General features: G+C 41.4%; 1 protein-coding gene across 2 annotated transcripts in view; it reads right to left on the minus strand.

Annotated features, from left to right (window-relative positions):
• The window catches only part of tmem94 (transmembrane protein 94), a 105,129-nt gene that overhangs the window by 70,808 nt on the left and 10,808 nt on the right, over positions 1-23,513 (minus strand). For both annotated transcript variants that reach the window (XM_078570786.1, XM_078570787.1), the window contains exons 2-6: positions 14,078-14,197; positions 12,882-13,009; positions 11,125-11,261; positions 7,540-7,742; positions 5,649-5,800 (exon numbers count right to left, since the gene is read on the minus strand). In XM_078570786.1, coding sequence (XP_078426912.1) covers positions 5,649-5,800; positions 7,540-7,742; positions 11,125-11,261; positions 12,882-13,009; positions 14,078-14,197 — 740 coding nt within the window. The remainder of the gene's footprint in view (positions 1-5,648; positions 5,801-7,539; positions 7,743-11,124; positions 11,262-12,881; positions 13,010-14,077; positions 14,198-23,513) is intronic.

Raw genomic sequence — 23,513 nt, forward strand, 5'->3', positions numbered from 1 at the left:
TTTTCCTTTCCAGGAATACACAAGAAAATGGATAAAAAAAAGTCAGCTGCAAACCTGATTGGTGTGTTCCAGTTCTGGTGTGCACTATGAACGTCACAGCAGATCATCAACTAGGCATCTCTGCAGCTTGCAGGTAAAAAGCTATCCCTTTCTCTGTGGCTGGAGGCAAGTCAGCAAAACCACAGTCAGAAAGGAAACAAGCCAGCTCCTTTAGCTAATCTGCAGAACCAAGTATCTCCAAACCAACTGCTCAAATGCCATCAGCTCTACGGGAATCACCCAACCTAATGGCAGCAACGTTTCACCATCTACTCCTCACGGACAAGCCAAAGACTGATTAGTATATCTTTTTAAACTTTTATTTTGGACTCAACTTCTTATTTCTGATCTACGTATCTGTCTTGAATATGTATTTTTTTTTCCCCTCGGGCTTTCAGTAACCAATAAACTTACTCTTTCTTTAACTCAAGAAAACCTGGTTAAATTGGCTCCTTCTAAAACAAATACATTTGGGCTGGGAAAAGGTATCTACAAGGGAAGGGATCCTTTTTAAACTAATCTTGTTGTGACCAACCAAAAGTGGGGGGGGGTGGCGGTTGAATAAAGATGGGGAGCCAGCTCATTCCTCCTCACCCAGGAACAGAACAAAATTGGGGGACCTCGCCTGGGGACCGGTTGTAACAGTGGGGATAATGCTAAATTCTCAAACTGGAAGGAAGTGACTCAAGGTGTCCCAAATGGATCTGTGCTGGGGACTCAACTATTCTGTTATTTATTGATGAACTTTGATTACAATGGAGAGCCATATATCCAAGCTTGTCAGTAACATAAGGTTAGTAGTGTAGACAGGAGCATAAAATTAATAAACATTGGTTAAGTGAGTGAGCAAAATTGTGGTGGATGGATTTCAATGCAGGTTAAATGAGAGGTCATCCATTCTGGACCAAAAAAGTATACACAGAGTACTGCTTAAATGAAGAAGTAGGAAAAGAGGAGGTCTAAAAAGAGTCCATCTACACAGTTCACTAAAATGTAGCATTCATACACAAATGATCAAAAAGGTTACAGTTTTAAGACCACAGTCACTGCTTTCCATCTCAGTAACCGACTGGCTAACAGAACTCCAGGTCCCCTTTGTGGCTAACCAGTTAAGAACAAACCCCAAGAATCTTAGAATCACCCTGGACTGCAGCCTCATGTCACAAATGCCTAGAAAGGGTCACAGAAAAGACCAAGACCAGAGTAAACATTATTCAGAAACTAGCAGACACCAGCTAGGGATCCAGTGAACACACACTGTACTGCTAGCCCTGCTGTTGTGTATCTATCAGCAGAATACTGCTCTCTTCCATGTGGGCAAAAAATAACCACACAAAACACTTGGACTCTGCCCTCAACACATCAATGTCAATGATCGGTGGTACACTGTAATCATCAACTGTACAACAGCTCCCAGTCCTGACTAATAATCCACTTCCTGACATGCACCAGAAAAATCTATATAAATTATTGGAAAAAAAAAGGGGGGATCGGAAAGGGGGTGGGGATGGAGGAGAGAGTTCATGATCTAAAATTGTTGAACTCAATATTCAGTCCAGAAAGCTGTAAAGTGCCTAGTCGGAAGATGAGCTGCTGTTCCTCCAGTTGTCCGCAAGCATGACCCAGACCTCCCTGTCGCTTGCCATTTCAACACTCCACCCTGCTCTCATGCCCACATGTCCGTCCTTGGCCTGCTGCATTGTTCCAGTGAAGCTCAACGCCAACTGGAGGAACAGCACCTCATCCTCCGACATCTTACAGCCTTCTGGACTGAATATTGAGTTCAACAATTTTAGATCATGAACTCTCTCCTCCATCCCCACCCCCTTTCCGATCCCCCTTTTTTCCAATAATTTATATAGATTTTTCTTTTCCCACCTACTTCCATTATATTTAAATGTATTTCCATCCATTGTTTTATCTCTGCCTTTTAGCCTATTTCGATCCCTTCACCCCACCCCCACTAGGGCTATCTGTACCTTTATTATCACATTCCTTAGATAATGTCACCAGCTTCAACACCTCTTTGTCCTTTTGTCTATGACATCTTTTGGTTAACTCCACCTATCACTGGCCCTCTATCCAGCTTTACCTGTCCCACCCCCTTTAAACCAGCTTATATTTCACCTCTTTTCTATTTTTCCTTAGTTCTGTTGAAGAGTCATACGGACTCGAAACGTTAACTGTGTTCCTCTCCGCAGATGCTGTCAGACCTGCTGAGTTTTTCCAGGTATTTTTGTTTTTGTTTTGGATTTCCAGCATCCGCAGTTTTTTGCTTTTATCTTAGGCAAATCGGAAGGTGTGGTGGAACTCTTCCACAAAAAACAGTAAATTCTAGCTGAATTAATCATTTAATTCCGAGATAGATTTTTGCTAGCCAGATGTAGCAAGAGATATGGAGTGAAGATGGGTGGAGAGTTACGATGGATAGCCATGAGAATGGCGGAACGGGCTCAAGTCTACTCCTGTCTGTACGTTGTTCCAAGATTTTTCTAAATCTGTAACAGGCCAGTGACTGCCATTTTCAGCTAATGGCCACATTGCTAGCTCATGTTGCCCTTCCCTCGGCACAGGGGTAGGTATATGATCAGACACTTAAAGCTATATTGCAGCATGGAAGCAAGCATGCATCTGCAAGCTTAATCACATGCAGCCATTTCTACTACCCAACTGAGAACAGCAGTTCCTCAACTGACAGCTTGAAGTGTAAATAGGGAAGACTCTGTAGATCAGAGTTTATATTCACTGCAGGACTATTCCACAAGTGGATGCAGAATACAAACTGCACATCATAGAATAGCAAAGCACAGAAGGCGGCCATTTGGGCTATCACTGGTTCTTTTGCAGAGTAATCCAGTTAGCCCTATTCCTTGCTTTCCCCGCATTCATGCAATGTTTTTCTCTTTCAAGTGTTTATCCAATTCCCTTTTGAAAGCTATTTCCACTACCCTATCGAGCAGGACATTTCAAATCCTAACCACTTAAAGAAAAGGTTTTTCCCTCATGTCACTTCTGGTTCCTTTGCCAAGCAAGCTTAAATGTGTGCCCTCTAGTTATCAGCCCTTCAGCTATATCACTCCTTATTGCAAATAAACAATAACACTACCCTCCCAACTTTAACTGACACCACTTAGTGCTAAAAACAAAAAGCTAAAAGCTACTGCGGATGCTGGAAATCCAAAACAAAATAAAAACAGAATTACCTGGAAAAACTCAGCGAGTCTGGCAGCATCGGCGGAGAAGAAATCAGTCAACGTTTCGAGCCCTCATGGCCCTTCAGCAGAACTGAAGCATAGTTTCAACAAGGGAGAAATATAAATTGGTTTAAGGTGGGTGGGGGGGAAGAGACACATTGAGAGTGTGGTGTGAGCAGATAATCAAAAGATGTCAGAGACAAAAGGGTCAAAGAGGTGTTGAAGGTGGTTGTCTTTGTCTGAGAAAAGTGCTAATTAAGAATGCAAGACAGGATATTCAAAGTACAGCTCTAGTGGGGGTGGGGTGGAAAGACTAAAGGTTTTAGTTTTAGATTTAAAAATAATGGAAATAGGTGGGGAAAGAAGAATCTATATAAATTATTGAAAAGAAAGGCGGGTGGGGGGGGAAAAGAAACGGGGTGGGGATGGGGGGAGGGGGAGTTTAAGATCTAAAGTTGTTGAATTCAATATTCAGCCCAGAAGGCTGTAAAGTGCCTAGTCGGAAGATGAGGTGCTGTTCCTCCAGTTTGCGTTGGGCTTCACTGGAACAATGCAGCAAGCCAAGGACAGACATGTGGGCAAGAGAACAGGGTGGAGTGTTAAAATGGCAAGCGACAGGGAGGTTTGGGTCTTTCTTGCGGACAGACCGCAGGTGTTCCGCAAAACGGTCGCCCAGTTTGCGTTTGGTCTCTCCAATGTAGAGGAGAGCTAGGTGTCTCACCAACTTTTGGCGTTAAATTGAACTTCAATGGAAATAAAGCTAACCAAATATAAATGGACTGATACCTGATACTTAGTCTGCCAATTTGAAGTTAAATGCTAGCACGTACTACTTTAAATAAAACATTACATAACATAGCTGCAAGAATATAACTGAGATTGCCAACCCATGCTTCTTTAGCTATTCAGTCAGTGCAGACTGAGTATTTCTGTAGACTATAATGCAGCAAACATTACCACACAGCCATAAATCAATTGGAGGCAGAAACAGCTCTCAGAAGTAGGCCAAGACCATTCAGCAAAGGCACACTGGGCCTTCATTTACTGAAGGAGTTGGGGCATGTAGAGAGCAGGACTAATCTGACTTGCAATCTCAGATTCCTCTGTAATGCACATTAGATGCACAAACACCAGAATAACAAGCTGTTCTAAGTAACTACGCATTAACAGTACAAAACATGGCTCAGTCCACGTTGCTCCTTACCCAGTTATATACTGCAGCGTCTAAGGCTTCACGTGTATTTTGTTGTTCAATTCATAATTTTCTTCTGTAAAAGTGTACCAATCTATTCATTAATGTTACATATTGGAGCACTCTACAGAGGTCTACTGCATTATTGTACTACAATGTCTATAAACCCTTGACATTGTGTACTACAGTCTAGAACTTCCCATGCCTTGCAGCACTGTTCAGAGCTATTCTACACTGTCTACAGCTGCTCTCTGGTGCACTGCACCAATCAGTCCAGAGTTCCTCTAAATTCTATGACACTAAACTGCCTAGAGCTCCCCATGTCCTGTACTATACCCAAGTGACTACAGTTCCTTTCTTCTGATCCACTTATTAAGGAGAGCATGAGCTTTTTACCAGTCCTCACTGTTACCATTTTTCCGACAACAGATATCTAACTCCCCACCAACGATTTATTTGTTTAACACTCATTTCCAATTAGTTAATGGGCTGGGCTCCTAGCTTCCCAGGATTCATCGAGTCAGAGGTTTCTCTCTTGTCCTGCACTCTGGCTCAAGTGAATCCATCTGTCAACGTCCCTGCCATTGTCATACTGTTCTCCTAATATTCATGCATGGAAAAGGTGACTTGTTTGCATTTGTGTAAATACAGAAGCTTGGTGTCTCATTTTTGCTTAGAACATTTCAGAAATCCACTCATAAAAAGATCAAACTAATGGCCCAGTCTCCTCTCATCCCAATCAGCAATGGTAGATTTATAAACAGACATTTTTGTAACATTCTCATGAAATGCACATGTACTGCACCATGCAATACTGCCACAGGGCTGTCTAGCAATGTCAATTTAATTAAAAATGCTCCAACACCACTGATGGAAATACTAAACGGTCAAATGTAGTTGCCCAGCATGAGCATCAGGGTCTAAGCAGTCACTTTATAAGCTCAATGAAGCACACCCACTGCTTGTCCAAGTTACAAGGTCTTTTAAATTATTTAGTGCAGCTCAACATAGGACCAGCAATCTTAGTTTGATTTCTACAGCTAGTATGCAGCAATAAAATGTTTGCCACAGAAGACGAATGTGATCTTTAAAGACAGACAGGGACATCAAGTATCCAGACAGGTAAATGAGTGACTAATTTAGTCAATTCTAAGGTGCAACTCTCAGGTTCAGGGATTAAAACACATTACCAATCACCACCAGAAATCTTCAACTCCTCATACCTGACGTTTTCAAGAACCGGGGTTCTCACTACTCTGAAGAGTCTATGCTGCTGAGGAGTCTCGGGTCCTTTCTTTCCTTTCCCCCTTGGTGTCGGTGGGGGGGAAAACGGGGGAAACAAATCACCAGGCTCTAGTACTATGTGCTCATCATCCTGTTTCAGACAGAGAGAAAGAGACAGAGATTCATTGCTTGATTAATAAAGCTCATGATAAAATAAAACACCCCACATCCAGTGAGACACACTGGCAGCCACTAAGGATCCGGTGACATATCTGTCATATTGATCAATTTTAATTACAAAAACAAGAATCCCCGTTGACTTTTTAATGTTCTTAAACCGGAATTGAAACTTTTCTTGATCTGCGCATCTGCACACCACAGTCCCTCCATTTCATTTAAAAATCTAACATTGTACAAACATAAGCACATATAAATGAGTAGGCCATTCAGCCCCTCTGCCATTTGATAACATCATAGCTGATCTGATTGTAGCCTCAGCTTCACTTTCCTGTCTACCCTTTGATTCCCTTGTCAATCAAGAATTTAACTCAGCCATAAAAATATTCAATGGCCCTGAATCCACTGCTCTCTGGTGAAGAGAATTCCAAAGACTAACAACCCTCAGAAAAAATTTCTCATCTCCACCTTAAATGGGAGACCCGTTATTTTTAAACTGTGTCCCCTAGTTCTAGTCTCACTCACAAAGGGAAAAATCTTCTCAGCATCCACCCTGGCAAGCCCCCTCAGGATCTTATGTTTCAATAAAATCACCTCTCATTCTTCTAAATTCCAATTGATACAGGCACAACCTGTCCAGCCTTGTAGGTGTATTTCCTTTCCCTAACCTCATCTCCAAAAGTATTACTTTACATTTTTACAACTAATTGTTTAAGTGTTAGCTATCTGCAGATCCTACAAACCTATTCAAGTCCTGCTACAGGTTTTCAGAAACATTACAATTTACTACACCTGTGCAGTTAGGAAATTAAATCCAAATTATTTATATGTCCATTAAATAAGAGTGGCTCTAACACAGGCCTCTACTGAATATTCATCACACCATTCTGTTCTAAGAATTTAGCATTTACTTTTACTTCTTTCCCACCCATCTCTGTATTTGTGGTCCACATTCCCTCGAATTCCATAAACTATTATATTTGCCACAAGCCTCTGGATGACTTATCCAAAGCTTTTTGAAAATCCATATGAAATGCAACCTATGCATTTCCATCATCTACTTACTGTTACTTATTCAAACAACTCTCTACAGTTGAGCATGACCTGCCTCATCGAAACCCATGCTGACTGCCTGATTAGTTCATGGATTTTTAAAAAACTTATTCTCTCATGAGATGTGGGCATCACCCTAACTCCCTGGAACTGAATGGCTTGATAAGCCATTCCAAAGGGCAGTTAAGAGTCAACAACACTGCTGCGGATCTGGAGTCACATGTAGGCCGGATTGGGTAAGGTTGGCAGATTTCTTTCCCTAATGGGCATTAGTGAACCAGATAGGTTTTTATGACAATCAATGATAGTAGCTTCATGGTTACTACTACTGAGATTAGCTTTAAATTCTATTTTCAAATTCCACCAGCTGCCATGGTGGGATTTGAACCCTTGTCCTCAGGATATTAGCCTGGGCCTCTTGATTACTTTTCCAGTGACATTACCACTATGCCACCATGGTTCACCAATTCGTAATAATTTTAATATTTATAGACTTTAGCAGTTTATTCGCAGTTGAAATAAGATTAATAAGCCTATAATTTCCTGGCTAATCCCCAACTCCTTTATTGAAGAAGAATATCACAACTGCCACATCTATCCCAATTTTCCTCTCCAAAAGGCTTGGTTTCCATATTTAGTTAGAAAAAAAACAATGCTCACCTTAATTCCTCTTAAAGATGCAAAGGACTCCTGGCCAGGTCTAAGTGCAATGATATCACCTTCCACTAATAAACCCACTGGAAGATTGACCAGATGCCCATCTCGATAGGCCCAGTGGACTGACCAGGATGGAGCACAGGGCATAAAGAGGTCTGGGTACAATGCATCTTCCCATCTCAGATCCTCATTACCCATAAGTGCTTCTGTAAACATTGAAAAAGAAAAAATCAACATTTACAAGAAATCATTTTATTACTCCATGCAAATTCAAAAATTGAATTAACTTGTATGATTTAACATGACTATGTGGCACAGTGAGTTAACAAACTTTCATGATCTGGACACTTGCTCAAGGCAGTTCATCCCTACATCATCCAATTCTCATGTCAGGTCATCAACCTGAAACATTAACTTTTTCTGTCACCATAGTGCTGCCTGATGTACTGAGTGCTTCCAGCATTTTGTTTCTATGTCATAGGATCTAGATTTGAAGCCACACAAGCCAAACGAGTGAAAGTGCCCTTTCTCTATCAGCTGCATACAAAGTGTGTTGCCTATAGCCTAAACTCAGTTCCTAGTGAACATGGGCACACACTACACTGTCTCCCAGTCTGCCCTAAGATTGTTGTGAACAATGAGGGAATTTCTGCTGATGGAGGAATGGGTGCTTTTCTGGAGTTTGTAATTGAGGCTCACTCATGCTGTACTTGACCAGAGAGTGCTCAATACTGTTGCTGAGTGTAATAAGTGAAAAACATTCCATTGCCAACATTTCTGTACAGTTATTAAAAATACAACTTTACAACAGTTCACTTTGCGATTCACAGCTGCTGAGATTTTCAGGCTTTTGGTCTGGGCTATAACTGAGTGTGACGCCAGCTGAAAACGATGTCTTTGCAAACAGAAATTAAGGACTCTCAAAATTAACATCCCTGATTTTCAACCAACCCCCCCCACCCACCAAACCGTACTCTAACATATTAGTGTGTGCCTCAGTGCTGTCAGTCACTAACATTGCCATGCAATTTTTTCTTTAATTCATTCATGCGATGTGAGTTTCGCTGGCTGGGCCAGCATTTATTGCCCATCTCTGTTTGTCCTTGAGAAGGTGATGGTGAGCTGTTTCTTGAACCGCTGCAGTCCATGTGGTGTAGGAACATCCACAGTGCTGTTAGGGAGGGAGTTCCAGGATTTTGACCCAGCAACAATGAAGGAACGGCGATATATTTCAAGTCAGGATAGTGAGTGACCAGGTGGTGATGTTCCCATCTGTCTGCTGCCCTTGTTCTTCTAGATGGTAGTGGTTGTAGGTTTGGAAGGTGCAGTCGAAGGAGCCTTGGTGAATTCCTGCAGTGCATCTCGTAGATGGTACACACTGCTGCTGCTACAGTGCGTCGGCGGTGCAGGGAGTAAACGTTTGTGGATGTGGTGCCATTCAAGTGGGCTGCTTTGTCCTAGATGGTGTCAGCTTCTTGAGTATTGTGGGAGCTGCGCTCATCCAGGCAAGTGGAGAGTATTCCAGCACACTCCTGACTGCGCCTTGTAGATGGTGGACAGTGTTTGGGGGGTCAGGAGGTGGGTTACTCGCTCTTGTAGCCACAATATTTATATGGCTAGTCCAGTTCAGTTTCTGGTCAATGGTAACCCCCAGGATGTTAATAGTGGAGGATTCAGTGATGGTAATGCCATTGAACATGACAGGGCGATGGTTGGATTCTCTCTTGTTGGAGATGGTCAATGCCTGGCACTTGTGTGGTGTAAATGTTACTTGCCACTTGTCAGCCCAAGCCTGGATATTGTCCAGGTCTTGCTGCATTTGGACATAGACTGTTTCAGTGTCTATGGTGCTGAACATTGTGCAATCATCAGCGAACATCCCCACTTCTGACCTTATGATGGAAGGAAAGTCATTGATGAAGCAGCTGAAGATGGTTAGGCTGAGGACACTACCCTGAGGAATTCCTGCAGGGATGTCCTTGAGCTGAGATGACTATCCTCCAACAACCACAACCATATTCCTTTGTGCTAATTGGAGTCATGCCTAGCAGAGAGCTTTCCCCCTGATTTCCATTGACTCTATAGTTTTGCTAGGGCTCTGTCAAATGCTGCCTTGATGTCAATGGCAGTCACTCTCACCTCACCTCAGGAGAAATGCACACACACGGGAAAAAAAACTGTTCAAAAGTGATCCGCAGTTGGCCATGATATGGCTAAATATCATTGGTCTCTAAGATATCAAAGTGAAACATATTGCCAATCCAGTCCTTGACCTCCACAGTGATGTACAACACATTCAGACTTGCTCCTTTAGTTAGTAAAACAATGTGTAACTGAACCATTTAGACCAGGAAGTCTCAGAGTTTGACTCTGAGTACGTCCAAGTTCATTTGACCTCAGCATTACATATCGCCTCAACACTCTTGTGGTGGTGGAGGATAATTAAAAACAGCTACGGTTCCTGTTGTAAAAAATTCATTCTTTTTAGCCCGTGTCCTTTCAAAGAAGCTTCAATCAACCAATGCACCACCTGTTGATTGAGACAGGAAAATGGTTCACACGTTTGCACTAATGAACCACTGTGCAGCTCGACGCTCCATGTTGAACAATCGGAGGGTGTGATTCTAGCTCCTAGCAGCAGGTTTGTCTGAGCTGTTACTTAGTTGTTCCCCTCGGGTCACAAACAAAACACCAATCCACCAGCTGTTGCTGCTAAACAAATCTAATTTTGTGAATTAAACTCACATGAAAGCATTCCCTCTCAGCTCAGTTACAGATGGTGTTGGAATTAGCAGTTCACTGATGAGGGAGGGATTTAGGAATAGCCTTTTCCAAATTACAGGCCCATCATATTCATATAGGCAAATGAACAACTGCATAAACAAAGAGTAAGATATAAAAGGGCCAACATGCTGTTTGATATGTGATTTTACAAGCCAGCAACTGGGCTTGGCATGTGACCAATGGCCTATAGTATGGGCAACCCAATAACTATCAATCTGACCAGAAAACTGGCCATAGGAAATGGATAATACTTCAGTTTAATTCAATATTCTAAGCTAATTCAGTTCTATTACTTGTGACGAAAGCAAAATAGTCCAGATGCTGGAATGCATGGAATAAGACCAGAAAATACTGGAAACACTTAGCGAGTTAGGCAGAATCCATTGAGACTGAAGCAGAACTAATGTTTCAAGTCCATGATTTTTTTTTTAAATTAGAGCTGGACCATGTTAAAGATGAACAGCTATTCAGCAAGTCTAGAGCCAGAGATTTGGTGTATGCGTGCAGAAGGAGGGGGGTACTTTCCCTGGGTCTGTATTTACTCAGGTGTTGTTCATACCCAATATCTGAGTTCTGACGAAATGTCATCCACCTGAAACCTCAATTCTGTTTCTCTCTCCAGAGATTCTGCCAGACCTGCTGGTACTTTCATATTTCTTGTTTAAGTTCTATTACCTGTGACAATATTACAGTGTCTGCTGTTTTTCAATCAGCTTGGGTATTCACTCCTGCTGAACTGATAAATCTTAGTCTTAATCTATCAGAAAGGTTCTCAAATCTAGTATTTGTTTCAAGTTTATTCACCATTCAGCTTATTGATGATTGCTTGTAGTCTGGCCACGCCCTCTCCTTTTTTCAGTCTCTCCTGTCTCCCAATCACATATAGGTTGAGGAAAAGAAGCAGGAACAACACTGTAGCATTCAGTACTGCAGTGCCCTGGCTATCAGAGGTGAGAAGATGACAAGAATTAGTTGCCTGCAGTCGATAAACAAAGTTATAAGACTTTTGCAGTCCTCATACAGAAATTTCACGATAGAATTCTACAGTTCACACAAACTGTTTATTAAGACATTATGTTATTCAATGTGGGTTGCTTGTATTTTAAATTCCTGTTACTGAGAACCAACAGGGGCATATAGCAATATATGTTGAATGTATGAATAGCACAGTTACAACAGGAGTATTCAGTAAAATTTTAATCGAAAGCCACAGTCCAAAGCAGTGACATGCTCCAAGGTCACTTTTGCAGACCTATTATTTCTGTGCCTTGCCCCATCTCAACTTATACAATATTTTTTAAATAATCTGTAGCATCCAGAGCAAGTTTCGAATTATGGCCTGCAGATAGTAAGCAGGTGGTCTGTTGAGGATTGCAAGTTAGGGAGAAAATGTGTCATAGCTAGCCTTAAGTGGCCTTGGAACTGTATTAGGAGTATAGCATAGTGACCCTTCTTTTTCATCCTCTTTATTTTACCTCTTTATTTTACCTCTCGTCTCTACACAAGAGGAAACGTACCTGGCTGAAAAGCCACAGCCTTAACCCTTCTAAAAACAATGTTAATTAGTTGTTCTCTGCTTTAGTTAAGTACATGCCAGTTAATGTCAGTGTGGGAGGTCTCTCTGGTGTCATAGCCTCCTGGGCAACATATCAATAGGGACATATTGCTGTCAAATCATTGGAGAATTAAGAGGGGGATTATACATGAAATGATTAGCAATCAGGTTGGGTTTGTGATGTCAACATACCCGGGGTGCAGAGAAAGAGAAATTGCAATTCTCTAATTCTACAGACAGCTCCTTTATAATACTTAAGATTGTCAATCGATTTGGACGAATAGAGTTCCTCAGCTTTTAAAGGCAAAGTTAGCTGAAATGAAAATCAGAATGGCAACAAAGCAAACTGCGATAAATGGACAATTAAACTGACTGTCATTCCACCTGCAGCAAAATTGAAATTTGCTTTCATAATTTTCTTATGTTTTTGCAGTGAAGTTACTTGCAAAATGGTTTAAAAAAGGTTTCACTTATCAAGAATAAAAAAAATTCAGGTGCTACTGACACTCGGGGTTGGGGGATGTTCTTCATTCCTCATCTTGATCCATGTAAAACATTTAGATGACACCACAGGCTCCTTATCACTAAAAAATACAGAAATAACTTATGTCCTACACATTTCTAAAATCCTTGTATTTAGAAATCTCCCACATGATTGCATCAGAAGGAGCCAAATTTAAAAAGAAAATCCATCATCTTAAAGGTGAGAACAGATGTGGTCAGAGCGAATTTATTCCTGGGCTAGAATAATGTTCAGGTATCAAAAGCTCCATTCTTGAAGTTTGTGTTGCCAGCTGAAACCCTCAACTCCATTGTTTTGCAGTTCACACTGGAGTATTCATTAGCCCACAGTAGTAGACTCTTTGTCATCATCTTGGCTAATCCCTGGTGGCACCTTGCATCTTCACGTGGGTTTGAGAATAATTTGCTGCACAGCATTTTGTTCCTACTTCAAACTGCTTGTTAGTCTCATTAACCCAGTAGATTCACATGAGATGTCACTTACCTTCCATTTGGTTGGCTGCCATAGCAACACAGCAGCAAAATGGCAGCCAGCAGCATAAGTGCTGCCCCTGGCCAATGGAAGCTGGAGAATCGGCAGTTGGGGCTGAGGAAGCCCTTAAGCCACGCTTCCTGCAATATGATCAGTGCAGCAGTCAGATGGCCATAGACACACAGACACACATCACGCTTTAAGCACTGAACAAAATGGATCGCACATGATACTGCGCATTAACTGAGATACTAGTTTAGGTTCCATACTTAAGACTTGAGTGAAAATATATTCAGCCAGTTAAGGTCACCAGCAGGACTGGAAATTACAGAATCAAAAAAAAAACAAAGGCCCGAGCCAAGGGCAGGGAAATTATAAGCTGAATTACAGGTACACTGGGGAGCAATTTACAATACGCTTTTCATTGTTTTCTCTGAATCATCAGGCAGAGATGTGATTGAGGGGCTCAGAGGACATTATCCGCAAGAGTGTTTTGTGAATGTCTTTTGAACTGAGGCTGGAGTGATTGGCGGCTTCAATTCATTTCAAGATATCTAATGCAATAGGGCACTTACTGCCAGGTGAGCAGGGAAACTTTCACCACCCCCATCCCCGGCAATCCGTTATGGCTGCAGAGTAACCCAGCACAACATTGTGTCAACTCATTGTCCAGCCCTTCAAACCTTTTCACCATTTAGCACAAATGTTTTAGTCTGTTGAGGCTCATTTTCAAAGGAAAGCAGTGAAATGTAACGGAGTAAAGGACATCTCTCTTGGCAAAACAGATAGCTTTTAAGGAGTGTTTTAAAAGAGAGACGGAGTGGTTTAGGAAGGGAATTCCAGAGCTTAGGGCCTAAACAGCTGAAGGCACAGCACCAACAATGGATGTTGCAGATGCACAAGATGGCCAGAGTTGGAGGAATGTAGAGTTCTAAGGGTTGCAGGGTTGAAGGGTCAATTACACGAATAGAGAGGGGTGAAACCATGGTGACATCTGAACTCAAGAATGAGAAATTTAAATCTGAAGGCTTGGTGGACCTGGAGCCAATGTAGATCAGTGAAAACACAGATGGGTGATCAGGACTTGGTACTAATTAAGATGAACTCATTCAAATCTGTGTGCGCGAGTTTATGGAAGGTGACAGATGATACTCCAGTGCTGTTCTGGCTGGTGTAAGTCAAATCTAGAATTTTCACCACGTCCGTACCTTCCAGGAATCCTTCCTTCTCTGCTGCTTCTGATGCTCTTCCAGGATTACAGCCAGTTGGTTATGTAACACTGTCAGAGCCTGTCTGGTGGAAAGGCCCAAGTTAGCGACCATCTCATCCTGTAAAATAATCAGAACAGAAAAGATTTAGCTGATGCCCCTAATCACACTGCTAATGGGCAGCTTATTGTACTACCAGAAGGACATGTGAATGAATGGAGTCTCTGCTGGAAACAGTTATCATTAAGATTTCAATAAGATATGAAATAATGTGAATTATTTTCATACTCTACACATTTCAATTGAGAGAAAAAAAGTTCAATGAAAGATTCTTTTTTTTCAAACTTGAGGAATGGCTGGAAAGACCATTATTGCAATGTTAGGTCAATCAACTAGTGGTTATTTCTCACTGGGAAGTGCAATTTGAGAAAATAATTAAGAGCATTGCACCAAAAGCAATATGTTCAAAGTAACCTTGCACCTACCCCACCTTATTACAGAAGTCAGTTTATATTTTTTCAAGGTTTACTCCACATTTTCCTACCACTGCAGACCTGAGTGGGCACACCCTGTGTTCATCAGCATTGATGTTAATGGGAGGGCAGGGGGAGTAACATGTTGCTGTGTGTCACCAAGCGACTACAGAAAGGGCTAGAAGCAGGGAGAAGGGTGGTGGCAATGGGAAGGTTTCAAACTGAATTGATGGGCACCCAAGAGGAAATCAAGTCGCTCACACAGGTGGCACTACATCATCATTCAGGAGCAGAGTAAACTGCTCGTGTTCCTAGCCCAGCCAGCTACAGAGAAATGATGAAAGTGGTGGGAGCATCTCATTACAAGAGACTGTCACACCAGATTTATTTCCAGTACATTTGAAAGAGCAACTGTTGTTTAGATTGGAGCCACCACTGCGTCCTGGGCACAATTCCCAGGCCGCTTTGCAGCTTAAGGTCCTGGGTAAACGGATATAATTAAATGGGGCCAATGATCATTTGAGCAGATTTTTCCATGATCTCATGGCTCGGCCACACAAAAGCCCCAGTTTTAAGGAGCTCAGCAGGACAGTCAGATCAAACAAGACCAGCCCTGCCTGAGACTAACAACGCATCACAAGTCCTCAGTTATGTTCACTCTGCTTGGAAATGGCATAATTCCTTCTGAAGGCACCTCCTCTTTCTGTGCTTGGCATTCTGTCTTTACATTAATACCACAGTAGTGCCAAATGGCCCAACAGCAAGTATTCCAACCGCATATGACCAGCCTTCGGAGCATTGCTAACACAGTACTGCAACATACGACCTAGACCAATTGAGTCAACAGATTTCATTTTGTCGTTTTTACATACTTGTGTTAGTCAGTATACATTATTCTTTACTGCATTTGTCTAGTTGGAGTGCTTGTTCTACTTGCCAATGAGATAGTACCATTCAGAGTTTTGTTAAACCTGCACTTGTCCCAGTTGCCAGTCACGTTGTGGCCCAGCATCACTCCACAATTAAATGAAAAAAAGTTCATTTGAGCAAGACCAGCTTCCAATTCCCTTAATTCAGACTGAAAATCAATGAAACAAATTAAAAGCTAGTTATCCAGCTTACATTCATAGTAAACTACCAATCATTTCAAAATGAATTTAAACAAGATATAATTTTTAAAATAATTATTCTAATTACTATTTGCAAAACAGTTGGAGATGTTAAAAGGCACTATATATGTGAAAGTTATTGCTTTTGTGGTTATGTGCATGATTCTCTCTCAAGTATCTTTCAGATCTCAATTTTCTCCATATTATTTTCTCACAATAAGTCCTCAAAGAAGTTGTGGTTGCATTCCTGAAAACTGCAACTTTAAGTTTCCCATAGGGATCAACATTAAAGCCAGAGTTAGGTTCCTTTGGACATCTCTTGCCCAGAAAAACCAACATACAAGTTGAAATACTGTACCATACATGTGTAGCACTGTGCACTCCTAGCTGAAATAACTTGCAAAACAAAACACATCACTAAATGTAAAAATACAATGCAGTACACAATTAAAAAACACACCACAGAGGTACAGTACTTTTAAATTGACCAGGCTCCATCTAGTGGCAGACATTGGTTGGTACAGGTGTGAGTAAACGCGAATACTTTTAAACTGACAGTCAGGGGTCGAAGCTTAAGGCCCCTGAACATGCACGGCCGGGGAATGGCCACACATGCGCAGTTCGTCTTTTTACGTTTAGGAACCAGCCCTGCGCATCTGCGCAGCAGGGAGTCAAATGGTGGGAAGAGCAGATCAGGTGACCTGGAACAAGAGCGCCATTTGAGACAGGGTGTCCCAAGGAGCAGGACACGGGGAGTTGGGCAGGAAGAGGTCCCAGAAGAAAGTCCCAGGCAAGGACAAAGAAAGGGATCAGAAAGAGATCTCAGAAGTCAGGTTAAAAGGAGGAGAGCAATAGGCTCTAAGTTAAAGAGAAAGAGCTGCTGGGGTGGGGGCAGGTTTGAAGCTCAAGAGAAGCCCAGAAGATCAGAGAGGGCAGCCGAAGGTTGGTAACTCCATGCCGTGGGCCATAGGGGCAAAGGTACCCCTTTGGAACAGTGGTGTTCTGCTTGGCATGACTGAAGATCTGAAATGGTGCTTGGAAGGTGAAGCTTGAATGTACGCAGAGATTAAGGGGAAAGGAGTCTTGGAAGGTGGGATTGAAACCCTGGAGGCGGATCCTTGTTGAAGCTGTCTGTGTGGGAATTCTCTACAAAGGTCGCTCCAAGGCGAGATCTTCGGATGTGGAGATTAGAGTCCCTCATGGGGGAGACAGAGTTTCAGTGAGATTGGTTGGCTCACAGTGTGACGGATGTCTGGGTGGTTGATGAGAAAGCCATGGAACTTGCTTTGCTCTTATCCATCATTTATTTCAGAGTGTGATGTGTCTGACCACAGTTCACATGTTAATTCACACATATCTCGTACTACCCTGAATGTTAGATTATAAGATAGTTGTCGTAAATTGTTTATCTGTCTGAATTTTTTGTGTGTAAGAAGATTTCTGGGGTAAAGGAATAGAGTGGTTTGAATCATTTTCGTGTGTTGGTATTGAGGTCTGTCCAACCTGTCTGGTGTAATATAGTTCATTTTTCTTGTTTAGTAAATATTTTTTGTGTTAAAAGTTCATCAGTAGGCTCCTGTGAATTTGTTCAGCAACTTGCCTCCATAGTTTCTTAAAAAAAAATTATGATCTATCAAGCCAGGTTTCACTCTGGGATCTGAATTGCCCAGCACTAACAGTAGCTGGGATTGGAACACACGTATAAGCTGAAATCCCAAACTCTCTGCACTGACCAACGTCTGCACTAGATGGAGTCCAGGGCTTCAGGTAGTTCTGGGACTTCAGCTAATACCTGCACTGACCAATGTTTGCTATTAGATGGCACCCAGGACTTCAGTGCGAGTTCAGCATAGGTGAAACCAGCAGTGCAGCTAGGATTGGAGCCAGCAGCCTGGAGGAGAACAGACAGAGGCGAGGCCAGGAAGCAACACCGGGAACCAAGGATGGCAACAGAGTTGGTGGGGGGGGGCGGGGGGGGGGGGGGATGGGAGGGAGGGGTGGAGGAGAGAAAGAGAGACTGAGGGCAACAGCGGAAGTGCTAGGGGAAAGGTTGTGTTTGCATGCAGGGCACAGAAGAGAAAGTCTGTGGCAAACGGCATTAAAGTGCAATTGGCAATTTTAAACAGGTATATTAACACTGCTTTATTAATGATATTAAAGCAAAACAACATTAAGTGAGGCAATGTTAAGCAAGGACTTACTGTACTTTCAATTCCTTTAGATCCACAGTAGCTGTGACCAAACATTAAGTGCCATAATAAAGAGAAATAAAAAGATTGCATTCACATAGCACCTAATTATCTCTCTCAATCATTCAAACCATTTCAAATACTATGCAATGTTTTGAGGTGCACAGGTTATTATGCAGGTAAGCAGAGCAACAATGCTGCCTCAGCAAGATCCTACAGCTGCAAATGAGATGACTGACCAGTTAATCTGTCTTTTTGGTAGTACTGGGGTTGAGGAAGAAACATGTGTCAGGACATCACAAGAACTGCCTATTCTTCAGACAACATCACAAGACCTTTAATATCATCTGGCCAACTGGAATGGGGAGATAATACACTGGTTTCAAGTCCTGACTAAAGGATGGCAGTTCAACAATGAGGGGCTTCCTCTAATACTGTACTGGAGTCTCAGCAGATTATCAATGCAACGTGGTATGAACCTTGATCTTCTTGGTCCACAGATGAGGCACGACAAACTGTGCCAAGCTGACACAATAACCACTGATAAACATTAGTGTAAAAATAGACTTTACACCAGGTGGTTAACTGACAGTGCACCATTCATACTGCTCCAGATTGTATATCAGTAAGTATCCTAGGCAGAAATTCTTCAAGATACAAAGCTCGATAACAATACACATTTTGAATATACTGCTCCCCCAATCTCTACCAGTGCTGGTTTATCTTATGTAGTTTCTCACTCATAGCCCACATCTAAAATGAGACGTTCACGTAGCTTGGGACAGTATTGCCTCTGAACTTGCGTAATGCGAAGCAGAAGCACTATATACTAATGTCATAACTGATTTGTGATTGAAGGTTAGTCACCTACCACATGCATTTAGGAAAGACTTAATCACCCAATTCGGCCATCACTCCAAAGGAGTTCCTGCTTGATAACAACACTAATGTTGCATTGGAGTACAACAGTGGAGTTAGATCCTGATCACTATCCAAATAGACTTGGTCAGCTCAAGAAGGCAGATTCACACAACTTGGACTCGACACTGCTTCATGCTAAAAGTTTGGAAGGGAATTGAACAAGTGTTGGAGTACTATGCACAGTTTTGGTCTCCTTACTTGAGAAAGGATGTAGTTGCACTGGAGGCGGTTCAAAGGAGGTTCACTAGGTTAATTCCAGAGATGTGGGGCTCATCTTATGAGGAGAGATTGAGCAGTTTAAGCCTATACTCCCTAGAGTTTAGAAGGATGAGAGGAGATCTAATTGAAGTATATAAGGTGCTAAAGGGGATAGACAAAGTAGACGTGGAGCAGATGTTTCCCCTTCTGGGGCATTCTAGAACGAGAGGCCATAGTTTTAGGCTAAGGGGTGGTAGATTTAAATCAAAGGTGATAGATTTAAATCAGAGGTGAGAAGGAATTACTTTTCTCAAAGGGTCGTGAATCTGTGGAATTCACTACCTCAGAGTGCAGTGGATGCCGGGACGCTGAATAAATTTGAGGAGATAGACAGATTTTAAATTAGTAATGGGTTGAAAGGTTATGGGGAGAGGGCGGGAAATTGGAGTCAAAGCCAAAATGAGATTAGCCATGATCGTAATGAATGGCGGGGCAGGCTCGAGGGGCTGAATTGCCTACTCCTGGTCCTAGTTCTTATGTTATGTTAAATTTAACAGCCTGAAGGACAGTTTGCCTGTCGCCACACATGGCAGGATCCTCTCCTGTGCAAGAACACTCCACACCAGAACCAGGCGGTCTAATGAGACCAAACACTGCAGTTACTGACCTCATATCAACAGGTGTGGTACAAGTACACCTTTAGTAACAGAGCAGCACGCATTTGGCACAAGATCATCTTTGCTTCAGTGGGATGGGAAGAGAATGATGCACATTAACTTCAGAGGTATTCTGGTTGGGGCATCAGTGCAGAAATATCTATTTCCAAAGAAATCAAATGGTGTATTAGAATTCTGGTGACCCACCGATCTACCCAGCTGGAATGCTTTAAGTGGTTTCAGCACCCTGAGCAGAGGTATCAGGAAGAAATTAGCCAGGGTTCCCAACTGGGATCATTATCCAAGATTATTCCTCCTACTGGAGGAAGTGCAAGACATGCAAACATTTGGTGTGTTCAGGGGGCGGCGGGGGTGTAATTCTATAAGCTTGTCTCAGACACTCTCCAATATACCACGGGTCTGGCTGGGAGTCACAAAGAGGTGAAGTTATGGAGGATAGTTTGTGTTAATTGACCCTTATCTCAGCATGAGTGCCATGAAAATATAATAATTCTCAATACTATAGTGATTTATTGTAAAGGTAGGTTAACAGTGGGGTTTGAATAGTTTCTCTGTGCGTATGGGATTTAATTTAATTGAATCAGACGTCCAGCCGGTCTGGAGGTTTTGAGTCATCAGAAAGAAGCTCGGTTTGAAATGCTAAATACGTAAATATGGCTGAAGTTTTAGAATGTGAGGTGTAGGGAAAATTTGCATTTTTAGATAAATTAGGCTAGTTTAAATTTCAGAGAGATTGTAAGATATTACACCTAGCCAGAAGAAGCTAAGCCAAACAGCGTGTTTATTTTTCCCAAAGGTTATTGATAAAATTAGTACTACGAAAAGATTTATATTATGAGAAAGGTAAAGTTCCAAAGTCATATCAGAACAATGGAATTTGCATTAAAAAAGGAGAAACATGTATGAAGGAGATGAGGCTGTGTGAGAGAGAAGGGATTCTAAGATCTAACACAAGTGTGAAAAGCCTCCAGCCTCTGTGGATCAAGTTGCTATCTACAGGAACCAAAGCTGAAAAAACTCTCCTTGAATTCCACTGTCTAGGGCATTGTGTTACTTTGCCTGGGTCTGTTTAAATCTATTTGTTTTTACTGTTGACTTAATGGGCGTGTAACCGGGAGCCAGATTAACTAGGGGTTTTGGGAGTTATTATAGCAGTAATTTGTAGACCCATGTATATGCTTGAAATATTTTCTTTTGTTAATAAATGTTTAATTTAGTTTTCTAAAAACCTCTGAAATTGTGGTAGTCTTATTCCTTCTGAATTCAGGCCATGCCTCACAAAATAAAATACAAATTGCAAAACAGTTGCGGCCGCGTGATCAAGTTTCCCTCGTGGATTTAATCTATCTGGCACACATCATCTGCCATGTCATAACAAAATTGGGGGCTCTTTGCGAGATATATTTGAAATTCCTTCATTGGTTTGGAGTTGGTGAATCTTAAGGTTACGAGTACGAGAAGCACTTTGAATAGAGCATTCAAGAAGTGGGGTGAAAACTGACACCTATCTAGCAGCTACCAAGAAATATGTTTATATTAATAAAACTTGTACTATGAAAGGGGTTTTATTGTTAGATTTAGTTCAAAGGTTGTTGATAAAATGAGAATTAACATTCAATGTGGCTGGTAGGTATAACTTCAGCAGTTTTTGGGTGTGTAGAGCAGAGGCAATGTGAGATCAAAAGTCAGCCATAAGCTTCCAACTGTCTCCACAGGAACCAAAGTGAAAAGAACCTCATTTTGAATTTGTACGGTGAAAATGCTTCACCTAGTGTCTGGTTAAGTCTATGTGTTGCTGTTGCCTTAATGGAGATTAGTTTGGGAATTTGTTAAAAGTTATGATAGTAGTAATTTGTAGCCATGTGTATTTATATTCTAACTTGTGTAAACTAATAAAATGTTTCATTTAGTTTAATGTAATGTAACTGGTGGTCTGATTCCTAAATTTAGAGTCGTATCTCAAACATAACACTTAAAATTATAGGTTATGACAGTTGTTTAAAGTTTCCCTCTAGGATTTTTAAATAGCTCAGCTGTACCAACTGCATTAGTCATAACAAGGTGACAATAAGTGGGGTTCATAGAAATGCTAAACCTATTCCATTGTGGAAGGTAAATTTAAAAAGTAAGTGAAAAACAGGAGAGGCAATTGTTGGAGTGGTAGAAAAATTGCCCATTGCAGGGGTTCAATTCAATTTTAGGTGATGATATAGCTGGGACACAGATACAGGTGATGCCTATGGTAGTTGAGCAGTCTGTAGCAGTGTTTTCAACAGAAGTGTTGCAGAAAGAACATCCTGGATTGCTTCCAGATTGTGAGATAAGATCACAGGCTCTCAGATTGTAACAGGAAGAACAGGAAGTTAAAAGACAGGGAAAAGGTGCGGAAGTCCAATTAGTTGACACTGTTTTTGATAAGATAGTTCAGGAAGAAAGAATGGAGGATAACACAGCTGAGATATTTAACTCAAAGCAGTTGGTAGAGTTTCAGAAAATAAGACAGTTATATCAGACAGCTTACTCAGAAACAGAGGCAGAATGTATTCCAGAATGCTATTACCTTAAGGCTAATGTGATAATGAGAAAGTGGCAGCCATATCATGTTTCAGCAGATGAAAACTGAAGGGGAGTGCATCAGATGATTATACCATTTGCATTTAGAAATGAGATTCTGAAAACTGCTCATGAAATTCCAATGGGGGGACATTTAGGAATTAGAAAGACACAGGTGAAAATACAAAAACATTTTTATTGGCCTGGATTGCATAAAGATGTAGTCAAATTCTGTAGAACATGTCACATGTGTTAGGTGATAGGGAAACCACAGCAGTGATTAAGCCGGCACCTTTAATTCCAATTCCAGCATTTGAAGAACCTTTTACTTGGGTCATGGTTGATCGTGTAGGACCTCTCCCTATGACTAAAAGTGGAAATCAGTACTTACTGACAATAATGGATGTGTCTGCACAGTTTCCTGAAGCAATACCTTTGAGAAATATTACAAAGAGAATTTTGGAAGAGTTGACTCAATGTTTTACAAGATATGTTTACCAAAAGAAATAAAATCAGATCAGGGTTCAAATTTCATGCCACAGCTGTTTAAGGAAGTAATGAACAGCTTGGGGATAAAAAAAGTTTAAGTCAACAGCTTATATCATCCTCAATCACAAGGGGCTTTGGAAAGATGTCATCAAACTTTAAAAACTATGAGGGCGTTTGGTAAGGACTATCCACAGGATTGGGATGGTGGAATTGCATTGTTATTTGCTATTAGGGATGCTCCTAGTGCATCAACTGGATTTAGTCCTTTTGAATTAGTTAATGGTCATGAGGTAAGAGGACCACTGAAATTGGTGAGTCAAAATTCGAAAACTACTCTCCTGGATTATGTATCAAGATTGGACAAAGTATGAGAGTTAGCTAGGAAACACTTAAAGATGTCACAGTGATGAAAGTGAAGGCAGTTAGGAAAGCTTCAGCACGTAGTTTTGCTGCTGGGGAAAAAGCGTTAGTTCTGTTACCAGTACTCGGTGACTCATTAAATGCAAAGTTTAGTTGGCCTTACAGGATTAAAAAGAAACTGAGTGAAGTAAATTATTTAATAAATACTCTAGATAGAAGCAAGCAGAGGTCAGGGCCTGTCATGTAAATATGTTTAAAAAGTACTTTGACAGGGAAGACGACCAAAAGGAGGTATTAGATAAGGAGATAGTAGATGAAATGAAGGGTTCTGAGATTGATTTTCCTCTAATCAAAGTAGATAATGAGTGGATTTTACCAGAAATTTATACCAAATTTTAGCCAAGTGGTTGCTCCATTGACTGAACTATTAAAAAAGAACCAGAAGTTTCAATGGACACTGGAGTGTC

The sequence above is a fragment of the Cetorhinus maximus genome, chromosome 24 (assembly GCF_964194155.1).
Source record: "Cetorhinus maximus chromosome 24, sCetMax3.hap1.1, whole genome shotgun sequence".
Taxonomy (NCBI): Eukaryota; Metazoa; Chordata; class Chondrichthyes; order Lamniformes; family Cetorhinidae; genus Cetorhinus; species Cetorhinus maximus.